The 15,563-nt window shown below is 41.0% G+C and overlaps 1 protein-coding gene across 2 annotated transcripts in view; it reads right to left on the bottom strand.

The window, feature by feature from the left end:
- The window catches only part of SCAMP1 (secretory carrier membrane protein 1), a 90,569-nt gene that overhangs the window by 19,355 nt on the left and 55,651 nt on the right, over positions 1-15,563 (bottom strand). For both annotated transcript variants that reach the window (XM_032774494.2, XM_032774495.2), the window contains 2 exons: positions 12,979-13,138; positions 4,531-4,632 (listed from right to left, as the gene is read on the bottom strand). In XM_032774494.2, the coding sequence (XP_032630385.1) occupies positions 4,531-4,632; positions 12,979-13,138 (262 nt within the window). The remainder of the gene's footprint in view (positions 1-4,530; positions 4,633-12,978; positions 13,139-15,563) is intronic.

Here is a 15,563-nt window from a genome sequence, read left to right on the forward strand (position 1 = left end):
AAGTTGAGCTCTGTCTAGCAAAGTTCCTATGTATTTCAGCTGTCTATGGGAGACAAGCAATGGGTTGCTTTGTGTAGTTTATCATGACTCCTAATCACTCCTGTGCTTTGGTGGGGACTTGTAGTGATTTTTAGACAACTTCTTCAGTGGTGTCCTTGGTCAGCCAAACATTCCAACAGGAGAAAATATGTAATCCCAATCCTGTACATATAGTCCTTACTACAGTCATAAGCATTTCATGAAAACATGTGGGGTGCTGAAGCCAACCCATAAATCAATATACAGAAATAATCCTATTCCTCTATGAAGATGACCTCAGTCAAATTTCAGGATGCTTCTGTGGGGGCAGAGATTTCAGATAATTCCCACTAGACCCAATGGTTATCTGGGTGATCCTCTCCAAACAAGTTTTGTAAATCATGCTTGTCATATTTGACTCCAAGATTTAAAATCCATCTACACTGATCTTCTGTGAGAGAAACCTTCCTGGTACAGTCACATTTCTTGAAGCCATTAAGCTGCCTGCCTTTGCAGGTGAGGAGGATATCATACCAAAATAGATAAAACTAAAACCTGTGCTGAGTGCTCCAAATATGCTGATGCACTCGTAAAAGTGCTGATGGCTCACAAGCTGAGTACTGATTAACCAAAACTCCAGAAAGAATTCATCCAAAAGCTGCTAAATATAAAACTTTGATTCAGGCCTCAAAGTATCAAGTACTAACAGATGATTCAATGACCACTTGGTTCTATGGGCAAAGCCCCGACATATCAGAGCCTCAACACAAATGCGCCAAGACAATGGATTCTGCATAATCAAAAACTTTTCAAAGAAAACAAACAAAACCAGTGAGAAAGGGGGTACTGACCCTAAGAGACCAGCAGATTAGACAGTATGATTCAAAGGCCTTGACAACATTCAGTGCTCTGGGATCATGCAGCCTGAAGCATCAACAAAATGGAAGGAAGTCACATATCAGAAAAAGATACTATCTTGATAAAAGACAGAATATACAATTCCCTTATCTGCTGGCTTTCCAAAAGGAACCTACTGGAAACTTTAAACAATGGCAACTGGTGGTGCATAACAGACCAGTAAAAGGGAAGAATCTCACATGCTATCATCCAGTACTGCAGACAGCCAAAATGTTTACAGATGGTGAGGTCAACCCTGTTTTGTGTTGCAAGCATAAGACTCAAAAGCAAGACCTCACCAGTCTTGTCTGAAAATAGATACTGATCATCAAAAGGTAAGTCCTCAATAGACTGCTGAATGTCCAGAGCTATCCCAAAATCTTACAGCCAGGATGCCCTTCTTATTATAACTGTGTAGGCCATAGTCCTCGAGGAAGCATATGCAGTGTAGTAAGAGGAGGCCCTGAGATATAAACCTTGGTATCAGAGGCCTGGTTTGACGCCTGAGGCCTAAGGCCTGGACTAAAGTAATGGTCAAGACTTTGCTAACATAAAGCAAAGTTAAGCTGTGAGCCAGAGGCAGGCCCTGCTCCCAGAAGCTGGTAATGACAGGGCTGATGCTGCAAAAAGAGACATACCTAAAAGGTACTGGACACCTGATATCAGAACATTCGCATACTCATACACTTCACACAGATAACAAGGAACAAGCTGACCCATCCCAATGACCAGGGCCAAAAGGGTAATATGATGGCTAAAGTTGTTTTGTTTGAACCAACATGTACAAGATGAGAAGCGGCACCTTACTATGTAGAGGGGTTGTACCTCAACATGTCAGGAGTGATGTGTAACTTGTTTGTACCTGTGTATAAGAATGCATCCCTGGGGCAGTGTCTTTGTCCAGTCTAGGGGCCAGTGGAAAGTCCCGCCACTGACTGAGCTGAGTCCATTGCCAGACAGCTCATATGTACTGGCTAGCTGCACCTTAGCAGCACCTTGGACTTTGTTTGCCAGGGAGCTGGAGACTGTGTTTCTCTTTGACAATAAACCTGGCCGATGTGCCTTCATACCTTACTAGAGTCTGTGGTCATTGGGGATTCTCTCGGGGTCTGCTGTGTCAGCTATCTGTGCAGAGCTGGGGCAGCACACAGAGGGAACACACGCATGCAGCTGATTAATATCAACATTGAACAGAGCAGAGCACCATACCAGTAGCATCTGACAACATGCAGCTTCTAGAGCAGACTGGAATTAAATCTGTGCCACCACCTGTTTCTCAGTTAATAAGGCTCCGAATGACTCCTTTGTATCATCCAGCAATTTGACAATTTTGACATCACCTCCCCATTAAAAAAATCATATTTTCCAAGAAGGGCTTGCTGTCCTCATCTGGAGCAAAGCAGTAGAATAAATCTTCCTCCTTAATGCATCCAGTCTCTTAACCACATTTTCTTTTGGGGTAGACTTGAATTTCCCCTGCTACGATCTCTCATTAGCGGCTATGACAATTAGGGAGTTTGGTGCTTGGTGGGATTAAAAAGCCATAAACTCCTAAAATGGGACATGGTACTGTTATCAGTAGGTTTGGCTACAGGAGTGGTGAGAGTCAGAGTCGACTGCTGCGGCGTCCCCGTCGACTGCGCTTACTCCTCCTGCCGAGGTGGAGTATGGGCATTGATTAGCGGATCCATTTGTTGCATCCAGACGAGATGCAATAAAATCAATCCCCGATACATCGAACACTACCTGCCGATCCAGCAGGTAGTATAGATGTACTCAAAGATTCAGCAAGTAGATATGATGCAGAAAATAAACCATGAGGAGAGAACTGCACAGGGAGCTCTAACATAGGCCAGTGGCAATAAGAAGGAACTGAGGCCGGGTCAGGGACCATGACGCTGTGCAGGGCACACGTGTTTCCCCACCAGGTACTACTGCAGGGAAAAAGATTTTGGGCTCCGAGAGTCCTCCAGATCTTCTGCAAAACTACAGTAACTCCTCACTTAAAATTCTCCCAGTTAACGCTGTTTCATTGCTGATCAATTAGAGAACTTAAAGTTGCATAATGCTCCCTTAAAACATTGTTTGGCAGTTGCCTGCTTTGTCCACTGCTCGCAGAAAGAGCAGCCCATTGGAGCTAGCTGGTGGGGGCTTGGAACCAGGGTGGACTGGCAACCCCCCCCAATCAGCTCCCCAATCCCTTAAGTTCCCTGTGCAGCAGCCACCCAGCAGGCTATCAATTGCTGGGCAGTTCAGCTGTCCCTTCACCCAAGGCCTTGTGTGGCCCCTGCCCTCTGCTCTGGAGCGGCTCCTGGGAGCCTTGTGTTTGTTATGCAGGGGGAGGGGAAGAGGGGTGCTAATGTCAGGGTGTTCCCCTCCCCCACTCCTTTATCTCATCTCCACAGAAGAAGCGGGGACAGGACACTGCAGGGCTCAGGATGGAGGGAGCTTGCTGGCAGCAGCTGCTGCCTCAACTTGCTGATCTACTTAAAAAGGCAGTGTACTTAGAGTGAGGTCAACATACTTAAAGGGGCAATGCGTGTCTCTCTCTCTCTCTCACGGTGTGAGTCTCTGTCTTTCTGTCATGCTGTCTCCCCTCCCTCCATTCCTGCTGCCTTGCAGAGTGTGAGGCAACATTAAAAACAATGTGTTAACCCTTGAGGGCTCAGCTGAGTGCTAGTTCATCATTTAGCAATAAGGCATTCTCTGGGAAATATCCCACCCCTTTCCACCCTCTGACTTCACCACCTCAACCAAGCTTCACAGTCATCATTGCTGTCCAGTATTAAAATGGTTAAAACTTATACTGTGTCTTTTATAGTCTTGTCTGGTGAAAAAACAAATTTCCTAGAACTTAACCCCTCCCCCCTATTACATTAATTCTTATGGGGAAATTGGATTTGCAATAGTTTTGCTGAAAGTAGCATTTTTCAGGAACATAACTACAACTTTAAGGGAGGAGTTACTATACTTTAATTTACTGTCAAATGTGAATCAAGGCTGGAATAAGCCCACATGCTCTCACCAATTCAGAACACTTATCAACTTCCTTATATCATGCCCATTTGCTTCTAAATCCTTTAAAAGTAAGCAGCCAGGATGCATGCATTGTTTAGCAAGGTATCCCCAATGTAATATTTTTGGTTCCATGTTCAATATGTTAATATAAACTGAAGTTGTTACAGAAGTCTGCTTGATTGAAATGTTAGTTATTGCAAGTAATTTTTAGATATGCTTCACATTAGTGAATACATTAAATCACCCAAGTTATTTTTAAGATATCTTTTCTTAGTTTTATTCTAAATATAGGGCAAATCACATACATAAACACAGCCAATGTGATATCTGCTAGAGTTGATATGAAACTGGGACAGTTAGGGGCTTAGGTATCAGGAATACCTGCCTCTCCAGATATCTTTGGGATAGATTTTTCCTACAATAAGGAGCACTGGTACAATGATATCTGGCCCCCTCATCGCCAAAACGCCAAATGAAAAATATTACCTACTAAATTATTTCTCTGCCTACACCTATTGTCTTTTACACTAAGATTTTTAACACACCAGTTTTAGTCTCTGATATGTAACATAAAACGGAATAAAGCTAATCACTCACCAGTTACCCCATCCTTGAAATCCCGCAGCCTGGAGTACATGTATAGCAAATTGACAGATATACACAAAGAAGAACACAAAGAATCTGAAAGAACTGTCACTCCTGAAAGAAGAAACAAAGAAGCTGGTCAGGAAGTTAAAATCATATTCAAATACACAATTACCGAAGTAACTTTTTCAACCATAAAAATTATTGGAGAACAGATTTTATAGACTGATTTAGACCACAGTTAAACACCAAATGGTAACACTTTATATCTACATGAGCTTCTACTCTGAAAAGTGATGACATTTTAACATAAATCTTCTTAATTCTGCTTCTCTGTATTTAGAATCACAGAAGTGGCAGGGCTGGAAGGGACTTCAAGAAGTCCTCAAGTCCAGCCCCCTGCACTGAGGCAGGACCAAGCAATTCTAGACCTTCCCTGACAGGTGTTTGTCTAATCTGTTCTTAAAAACGTCCAATGATGGTGATTCCACAATTTCCCTTGGAAGCCTATTCCAGTGCTTAACTATCCTTACAGCTAGTTTTCCCTAATATCTACCCTAAATCGCCCTTGCTACAGTTTAAGCTGATTACTTCTAGCCCTACCTTCAGTGGCCAAGAAAAACAACTGATCATCATCCTTTTGTAACAGTTGTTAACATATTTGAAGATCATTATCAGCACCCCCCGCCTCAGCCTTCTTTTCTATAACCAAATATGGCCAGGTTTTTTTAAACCTTTTCTCACAGTTCACATTTTCTAAGCCTTTTATCACTTTTGTTGCTCTCCTCCTGACCCTCTCCAGCTTGTTCACATCTTTCCTAAAGTGTGGAGTCCAGAACTGGACACAGTACTTCAGCTAAGGCCTCGCCAATGCCAAGTAAAGCGGGACAATTACCGCCTGTGTCTTACATACAACTCTCTCGTTAATACATACCAGAATAAGAGCCTTTTTTTGTAATTGCATCACATTCTTGACTCTCGTTCAATGTGTGATCCTCTATAAACCCCAGATCCTTTTTAGGAGTATTAACACCAGCCAATTATTCTCCATCTGATAGCTGTGCATTTCATTTTTTCTTCCTAAAAGTAGTACTTTTTGCACGTCTTTACTGAATTTCATCTTGTTGACGAAATTCTCCGATTTAACACAGTTGTTTATTCTAATCTTATCCTCCGAAGTGCTGGCAACCTCTCCCAGCGTGGTGTCAATCAGCAGATTTTACAAGCATACTGTCCACTCCATTATCCAAGTCACTAATGAAAATATTGAATAGTACCACATCCAGGTCAGAGACCCCACTAGATATATTCCCCCAGTTTGACAGAGAACCACTGACAACTACTCTTTGTGTAAAGTCTTTCAACCAGTTGTGCACCCTTACAGTAATTTCATCTAGCTAGACCACATTTCCATAGTTTGCTTATGAGAATGTCACATGGGGCTATGTCAAAGGCCTTATTAAAATCAAGACATATCACACCTACACATTTTCCACCCAATCCACTAGATCAGTAACCCTCTCAAAGAAGAAAATCAGGTTAATTTGGCATGATTTGTTCTTGACAAATCCTTGTTGGCTATTCCTTATAACCCTATCACCCTCTAGGTGCTTTCAAATTGATTGTTTAATAATTTGCTCCAGTATCTTTCCAGGTATCAAAGTCAGGCTAACTAGTCTACAGTTCTTCTTTGCTCCCCCTTTTAAAAATGAGTATTATGTTTGCCCCTCTCCAGTCCTCTGAGACCTCATGCATCCTCCATGAATTCTCAAAGATAATAATTAATGGTCCTGGGATTGCTTCAGCTAGTTCCAAAAGTACCCTAGGATGAATTTCATCAGGCCCTGCCAACTTGAACATTTAAATAAATTTGATATTCATTAACTGTTCTTTCCCTGTTTTGGATTGCATTTCTTCCCCCCTTGCTGGTAAGACTGTGTTGAGTATCAGGTCACCGAAAGTATTTATGGAAACTTTTTTATTACCTTTTATGTTCCTTCCCAAATACAAGTCATTTTGTGCCTCAGATTTTCTGATCGTATGCCTATACGCTTGTGCTATGCTTTTGTTCTCATCCTTGGTAACTTGTTAATGTTGTCGCTTTTTGTAGGATCCCTTTTTTTATTTTTAGGTCATTGAAAAGCTCCTGATGGAGTTATACGGGCCTCTTACTATTCTTCCTGTCTTTCCTTTGTACTGGAATAATTTGTCGTTATGCCTTTAATATTATCTACTTTACAAACTGCAAGCTCTCCTGAACTCCTATGTCCCTTAGGGTATGTCTACATTACGAAATTATGTCAATTTTATCAAAGTCAATTTTTCAGAATTCAATTTTATACAGTCTATTTCATATGTCCATACTAAGCGCATTAAGTCAGTGGAGTGCATCCTCACTACCGCAGCTAACAACGACTTACATAATGATGTACTGTGGGTATCTATCCTACAGTTCCCCCGGTTTCTACTGCCCATTGGAATTCTGGGTTAAACTCCCAATGCCTGATGGGGCAAAAACTTTGTCGCAGGTGGTTTTGGATACATGTCATCAGGCCCTCCCCCTCCTTCCATGAAAGCAACGGCAGACAATCGTTTCACGCCTTTTTTCCAGGGTTCCGTGAGCTGGACCCGCTCAGCCCGCTGCCTGCCTGGATGATCGGAATCCCAGGCAGGCAGCAGGCCGAGTGGGGCCAATGGACAGAGCCTCAGACTGGCGGCGGGCTGAGCAGCTCAGCTTGATGCCTGGGGCTCCGTCCACCGGCTCCTGCCAGCCGGGGTCCAGCTCAGCTGGCAGACCTTGGTGAGGTCAATCAGAGGTGCCTGGACAGACATAGCTATCCTCCTCTTAGAGCACTGAATGGGAGTGACTCCAGGTCATTCTTTTCTTTAAGTTTCATCTCATGGAGATTCAGTCCTGTCTGGAATATCATGCGAGCTGGAGGCTTCTGCCTCAGGCTGCTCTCCCAGCCAGCATTAGCACACGTCGCACCTACCCCAGCCTGCCCCTTGCTCCCATGGCTCATGAAGCCTGGACAGTAGTAAGGAGCAGTTCAACTTGTGGAATGACAAATCCAGAATGAAGGATTGCACTCTATGGGCTATGTTAAGATTATTTCAAAGTCCTAATACCATTTTGTCCCTATAAAAGGATTCATGAAAATTTCCCCCTGCCTTTAAAAAAAAATGTTAATTTATCAGAGCAGCTGAAAGGGTAAAGAACCCGGGACTATAACTTAGAGAGAGCTGCCATATTATTTAACAGATAATTGATATAATTCAAAGCAAAATTTCACAGTGAGGTCTGTTCTAAGACTAAAAATGCAGGAGGGGAGTCAGAAAAAGAAACTAACCTGTTTCTGCCTGGTTTCGAACCGGGGACATTTTGCATGTTAGGGGAATGTGATCAACACTACACTAAAGGGCTTTCGGGTTAGGTGAACATGATAACCACTACACTACGGGGCTTCATTTTTGCCACAGACTTTGCAGAATGCACAGGAATGTTTTCTCTAGCTACAGAAGCTACCTAATACAATGCCTATATTTATGGCCTTCCTGCTCACAAAGCAGTCACGCTGACACAGTGCAGAGTGCATGTGACACAGTGACCTGGTTCGGGTAGGATCGCTAGCGAGGCGTGATACTTTTGCAGTTAAGCAAACACAGCAATTCTTTCCTGGTCTCTGCCACTGAATGCCTCCATGCATTACACTGTGCCCTGTCAGTGTGGGAGGACTGCATGAGTTTGGAAAACACGTCATCGCGAGTGCGTTTTTTTCGCCTTCTAATCTGCGATAGTCTCAGGGACGGAGATGATGGGGGAATGTAGAAACATTCGGGGGGGGGGGGGGGGCTGCATGGTCACCTGTGCTGCTCTGCAAGGTCACCTGTGCTGCTGAGTTCACCATGCTGGCCTAACAGGAAATGAAATTCAAAAGTTCCTGGGGCTTTTCCTGTGTACCTAGCTTGTGCATCTGAGTTCAAAGTGCTGTCCAGAGCGGTCACAATGAAGCACTCTGGGATAGCTCCTAGAGGCCAATATCATTGAATTGCATCCACACTACCCCAAATTCGACCCAGATATGTCAATTTCAGTGCGAATCCCCTCGTCGGAGAGGAGTACAGAAATCAATTTTAAGAGCCCTTTAAGTCGACAAAAATGGCTTTGTCGTGTGGATGGATGCAGGGTAAAGCGATCTAATGCTGCTAAATTCAACCTAAACTTGTAGTGTAGACCAGGGCTTAGATCATCTTCTCATAGGACCATACCTACCAGTTCTCTGCACTTGTAAAGTCTGGGTTTTTTTAAATATATTGTCCTGGTTCTGCTGCTCTCGCTTCTTCCTTTCATGATCATTTTCACCCAAATTGCCTTCAACCTTCAGATTACCTTCAATCTTTAGGCCTTGTATACACTTGTGGCAGTGTGGAGGTTACATGTAACTACATGCCACGGTAAAAAGCAGGCTGCGTCCAGACTGTGTTGTTTATCTACACATGGCAGTGAAAGGCTCTGGCAGGTGGGAGACAGAGGAGAAAGGTTCCAGCAACAGGGAGGCAGCAGGACACTACACTACTAAAGATAGCAGTGTAGACATAGGAAACTCTGCTTGGCGTCTAGTGAGCCATGAATGGTATACACCCTAGGCTTCTGGCATGTGTGTATTCTACTTGCCTAAGCAGTGCCTCATCATCCACACTGCTATATATACACATGCATCCTAGCTGGGTGTCCAGTGTCTGTACTCTACACACTGCCGTAAGTATAAACCTATCCTTAGATTCATTTTGTATCTGCTTACAATGACAAAAACAAGCCTTTACTGGTTTTGCCTCCATAGTTATTAAACAGCCAACAAAGCTCTGACAGAGGAAACTAGAGTCTATTCCTTCCTGTGCATCTTGACCAGATTGTGTACCAAATTCCTTTCAATTACACCTGTGAGTTGGTACAGAATGGGGCTGCATAGGTGTCTGAGGGAATAATTTTGGGGACAACGCATAAGAAAGAGAACTCTGGTTAACTCAGATTGGAGTTTGCAGGCCTGGCAGGGGAAAAAATCTACACCTTTTACTTGCAAGCTGAGAACCTCTGATATAGAGTCACTGAGACATAATATACACAGAACCACGATATGTCATTTCTAGAGTTACATTTTCAACCACACTACTGGAACCATTTAGCAGCAAAAAATTCTCATACATCTCATACTACCAGTTTATATACTCACTATCTGGAAAGGAGGACTAAAAACAGGACCAAAAGCAGCACATCTGGTTCTGAAAGACTGCATAAGTGATATTCTTCTGTCAGAACTATCTAAAGGCTGTGGAAGTTGGAAGAATTTATATTGCCACAGAAGACAGATGAGGAAAACAAAAAACAAACAATCATAATTCCCTCTCTGTACCAAAAAATAATTGCTAACCACTATACATTTTCTCCAGTCTAGTTTTAAAAGGTGCAAGCAAATGAGTTTTCCACTGCCTCCCTGCAAAAACTATTCCACAGCCAAGTACGTGCGTCTAGGAGTGTTTTCCCTTGTGAAACTTCCTTCCCACTTCTTAGTTATGCCCTTATTTACCATAATATATAATACTCCATCCTCGGTGTGTTTATGCTCTTCCTTAGGCAAACAGTATACGTTTAGCTCTTTCAATCTTTCCTCATAAGTCAATTTCTTCAACCTCCTGATCATTTTTATTGCTTCCTTATGAATTCCTTTCGAGTTCTTTTGTGCTTCATATGTTAACACTTGTTAGTCTCTAAGGTGCCACAAGTACTCCTGTTCTTTTTGTGGGAAAAGAATAACATGGCTGCTACTCTGAAACTCCAATTAATCTTATTTACCTCTTCTTTTCCGACTTCTTTCCTTATATGTGAAAGAGGAAAAAATGTATGCCCACACCCTGGCAACCTCTTCCGACTTCTTCACACTGCATAACACAAAACATTCACTGGCATAGAGTACAAAGCAGAGAAGGAAGGAGACTGAAAGCAGAAGAATCAGCAGGGGTTGCTCAGCAGCAGAAGTGTAACGTCCTTTCCTCAAAACAACAGAGGTGAGGCAAACACCAATGTCCATTCTTGGTCCACATGCAACCCTCCTGCTTAAGCAGGAAAAAGACAGACACTAATGTCTATACTAGAAACACTACAATGGCATAGCTGCAGATGAGCTGCTGTAATGCTGCAGTGTAGACTCTACAGTGGTGTAAGGGGTTCTTCCATCGCTGCACTGGGCTTAGGTTGGCTTAACTACATCGCACAGGCATGAGCCCCGAATAATGTTGTTAAGCCAACCAAACTGTAGCATAGATTAGCCCTAAGTAATAAATGGTGCCTAGCTAGAAGCTGCAAAAAAAGGAACCATTTAAAAAAACATTTCAACTTTTTTTTTGCGTTGAGGTAGGGGAAAATGTGGAGAGGAATGTGAAACATCTCATGTGAGCACCCAGTGGTATCTCCTGTCTGGAGCCAAGAATTTTAAAACCTAAAAGACAGACGTGTGTCCTTGGCTCTGCTGGGTGGGAAGCAGAGCTGTAGCTATGAAGCCCAGAGTAGTGTACACATTTGGGAGGAAGCTGGAAGGTGGGAAAACTGATACCCATCCACCATTCTCTCCATATCCTCCTCCTGTACAGCCCAGATCAACCTTCATAAGCCTTATCCTGGAGAGTGTGGGCAGGCCGGCTCAGAGGCAGGAATTTCCAGCCCCAGCTCCAAATCATACTAGTTTTCCAATCACCAGGTGGTCTCAAGCCCTTGGGAACTTCAACCCTATGTATGTAGGATCCCCAGCACTCCCTATCCTCTACAGCCGATTATATACATGTAATGGGTTCACTGTTAATCAATCTAAGTTTCCAGCTAAATTTGCTTTTTAGTTAACCACATCATCCATTGAACAACATCTATGGAAGGCTATGCTGTTGGTTAAAAGGAAAATATACAGAACACAGCAGCTGCCCAAGTTATTGAAATATAGGACTGAAAGAAGAGGGTTTTAAAGTTTAAGTCAGTAAAAATATAATGCTTCATTATGATATGAACAGGGTAAGCACTAAAGAATTTCAGAATAAGTGCCCGCTCACATACTTGCACAAAACAAACTGTGAATTAAAACCAATTTAGTTATCTCAGTGTAAGTTTGTGTGCAGACCAGGCCTTAAATCAAGGTGTACTTGCTGAGAACAAGGCTTGTTAAGTTGGTGCTTACTGGAAACGGACCACTGAAAAAAATTTAATCATGAACATTCAGAGTCAGAATGCAACTGTGATAGCAATTGCTCCTTAATTTATGTACATGAGACAGGAAAAAAGAACGAACGAAGTATGAGCGCTATGAAGGATATTTAAAACTTTACGTTTTTCCTGTGGCCACTTCACTGTTTTGAAGAAAAATAAAAAGAAAATCCCACAGATCATTCGAGCCCCCAAGAGAACCTCATATATATATAATCAAGATATCAAAACCTTTACCCAATTTGCAATTATTTGCTATAGCATTTCTTTTTGTATTAGGATTTAACACACTATTGATCAAAGTTCAAATTAAATCCATTGATAAGCTCTCAAGAGTAAATCAAAACTCAAAGAAGTTTATTTCACACACAGTTTAGTTTAAAATATTTAACTGACACTACTTTTTGAAAGACATGACTCAGTTTGATTACTGATTAATTTATTGTATCATGTTAGAGTTCTAGATTTCTTAAAATAAAAGATAAAATCTTATTCCCCCATTTAATTTGATTAATGTACATCAATCATGAATATGGATTTGCAGACTGAGGCATTCTGTCAATTAACCACAACAAATAAGAGTTACCAGTGTAATTCTAACACCATCAAATGACATTCACTGAATGTGCTTACTGAGAAGATAGCTCAACTGCTTTTTACAATCAACGTATTAGGATGAAAATAAAAAGGAAAATAAGCTGCACTTAATGTTTTTAGTAACATCTCGTTGTTGCAGACATAGAAAGGCAGTTCACTTGTCAGGTATTGTAACTTAAATCTATTTTATGAAGCTCATTTAGAAACTTCATAGTCAGCACTTTCCATTTTGAAATTTTAAATATTATATTTATTCAGAACTGGTGATGATTTTAGAGGTGATAAGATAGAAGCTTGGTGAGAATTTTCCTGATATTTGAAGTCCAGCTAACAATAGCATGACATCCATTCCCTACCAATATCAGTTCTATATCAGTAGTTATATACATATTAAAAAATGCCATTCCTAATCATTAGCTTCTTAAGCTAGCCTTTCATCATCTGTTTATGCTTTGGATACAGCAAGTGGGTTAATATGACTTGACTCTTCCAATAATAAATAATAATAATTCAGGTTAATATGGCAAACTAAGTTATGTAAAGTTCTACTTAAAGATGGAATACATTTCAAAATGCATAATTTTCATTAAAAACATTCAAAACCAGATTGGCGTTACCTGAAGGCTCCATAAAGTGGTCTGTACCAGCAGACAAATGAACAAGGAGTAAAAAGCAAGAACCAGAGGATACTCAATCCAAAATCAACCCCTCGTGCAGGTTCAACACAAAACCAGGCCAAACATCCAAAGATATTTAGAAACAGTGTCACTGCATGGACTGTAGAACAAAAAAATAGTTTGTATTAACCTGAGTTTATGCAATAAATATTTCAATTGTTGAAGTATTACCTAAATAAATGTAAAAGCTTAAACAAAATACATCCACATCACTTTTATATCAACATCCTATCTCGGTAACAGACTAATCTGCTAGCTTTGTACTCCTGTCTAAAGTAATGATGAAGCTCCCAGTGTAGTTAAGTACTGAACCAGTAAATTCAAGATTTTTAGAAAAAATAATATGTAGTATAGAGTTGGGGGTGGGGTGGGGAGGGGAATAATCAAGATTTTATGAAAATAAAACATATTAACCTGGGGCACTGTGTATCAGGATTTCTAGCAAGTACTGATTTACAGCATCAAAGAGTTAAATAGATAAATAAAGTTCTCTCAGCTGCAGTTGCTGACACTCCTGCTACAGTAATTACTAGATACAAATCTTTCCAAAAATCTTCTTATAAACTGTTTAATTATTTTATCTGAAAGTCAGACCAGTAAGTATGTACAAGAACATGATTCTACCCTATTATTAGATATACAGAAGGCCTGTACTGTTCACGTCTTTTTAAAAAGCTTCTTAAAGTATACAAAGTAGTCTGTATTTAGCAAGTGACATTTTCTCATTTGAAAAGAAAAGAATTACAAATCATAAATCCTTTTAATGCAGATGTTATGCTATTTCACAAATGATATACAGCAAATTAGTATCCTAACACAAAAGTATTTCAAACTGAAACAAAACTATAAGAACTAATTCTATAAAAGCATAAATACATATTGTATGTTCTAATAGTTCTTATAACAACAACAACAAGAAATACCTGTCACCTTTACTACTACTTAGAACTATAGTTCTCAGCCTCCTATTTTAGTTAGTACATGCCTATGGCCTATCAGGTATGAGATATCAAAACAGCTATTAGAGGTTAGCTTTTTTCTAAGGTTTGTTAAAGAATTTAAACCAACATTATAACCAAGAATTAATGCAAATACATTTAGATTTTTCAGGGCAGAGAAGAGACAGTAGAAGCAAGAGACACTGGAACTCTTACTCTCCAAGTTGTCTGATTATAAGAACATTACAGTCCGCATTACCAGCCTCCAGAGGGTAGATGAAGACATGTCCATGCCTCTCTGTTTAGCACTCCCCAGAGGCCAAATAAGGAACAATTTTGCCAACACAAGGGAGACACTGGGCTTGGGGACACGGGGCAAAGTGCAGTAATTATGACTGTGTGAGATGGGAGAGATGTCAAGCAATCCATCTCTGGCAGCTAAATTAGGGTGACTCGTAAATTTAAGCTCTGGATAACAGTTTTAAGCGCCTTTCACCATATTTACTCCTTCAAATCCAGACCAGGTAAGCAGTTACCAAAAGATCAACACCACCTTCCAAAGCAACACAATCTAACCTTCCTAGCTCCCAAAAGGCACTCTTATTCCCAAGTAAGAGCATCCACACTGAGAGTTATATCAGTACAACTATTACAGTTAAAATTCAGAGTTTAGTTTACACTGGTATAACTAGTCTAGTTCTTAGTAGACATTCATCCCCATTGAAATTAATAATATCTTACAGCCTTGTTAACCCTGAGCTCCCTTTCAAACACTGAGGCCCGTTGGTAGGAAAACTTGCACTGCTGCTGCCTGTGCTACACCTACTTTGTGGATAAACAGATGATTTCATTTTGCAAAACTACCCATCGGATATCTCTGATTAAAAGAAATTCATCTACAGCAGTTTTTGTAACAATCTCTGCTTGAACAGTCTAAAATTTACCATTATTATTCTGCAGAAAGAAGGGCCATTGCCAGAGTACACTATACAAAGAATAAGATTTTCCTTTCTCCCTCAGCCCAATAGGACAGTCTACATCTGTTATTGGTAGTACATAAAGAATAGTGCTCAGTGCCACTCACTCCTGAAATCACTCCTCACTTATACCAAAATCTGTTTTGTTTTTTAAATGCATTTAAAATTTACCTTGTGATTTTAACAGCGTACCCGAAACCTACTAGTTCAAGGAGGCATAAAACGTCCTTGAAAGTGAAGATGGAATGACTGCCTGCTACCTAATTCAGCAAGTGGCAGGGTCCATGAGGGCTGTCAGAGAAGAAAAATGTGGGGAAGGAGTTTTTAGATCTTAGAACAGATTTCTTCCCAGGAATTGTTTGTCTTGGTGTCTTCTTTTGCTATTCTACAACAGTGGATTAGGGAAGAGACAGTGAATGCAGCAAACAATATCCTGCATGAGGAGAAGCTACTTTACTGTGCCACTAGCAGGAAATTGGGAAGTAGATAACCCCAGCTGATAGTGATATGTAGAAAAAGCAGAGAGCCTATCCAGTTGCCACCCTGGAAATGAATGCTTAAGTATTCACTGCTCATAGACAAGCTAAGGAAGCCTGTTCACACACTGAGA

Source organism: Chelonoidis abingdonii, chromosome 6, assembly GCF_003597395.2.
Source record: "Chelonoidis abingdonii isolate Lonesome George chromosome 6, CheloAbing_2.0, whole genome shotgun sequence".
Lineage (NCBI taxonomy): Eukaryota > Metazoa > Chordata > Testudines > Testudinidae > Chelonoidis > Chelonoidis abingdonii.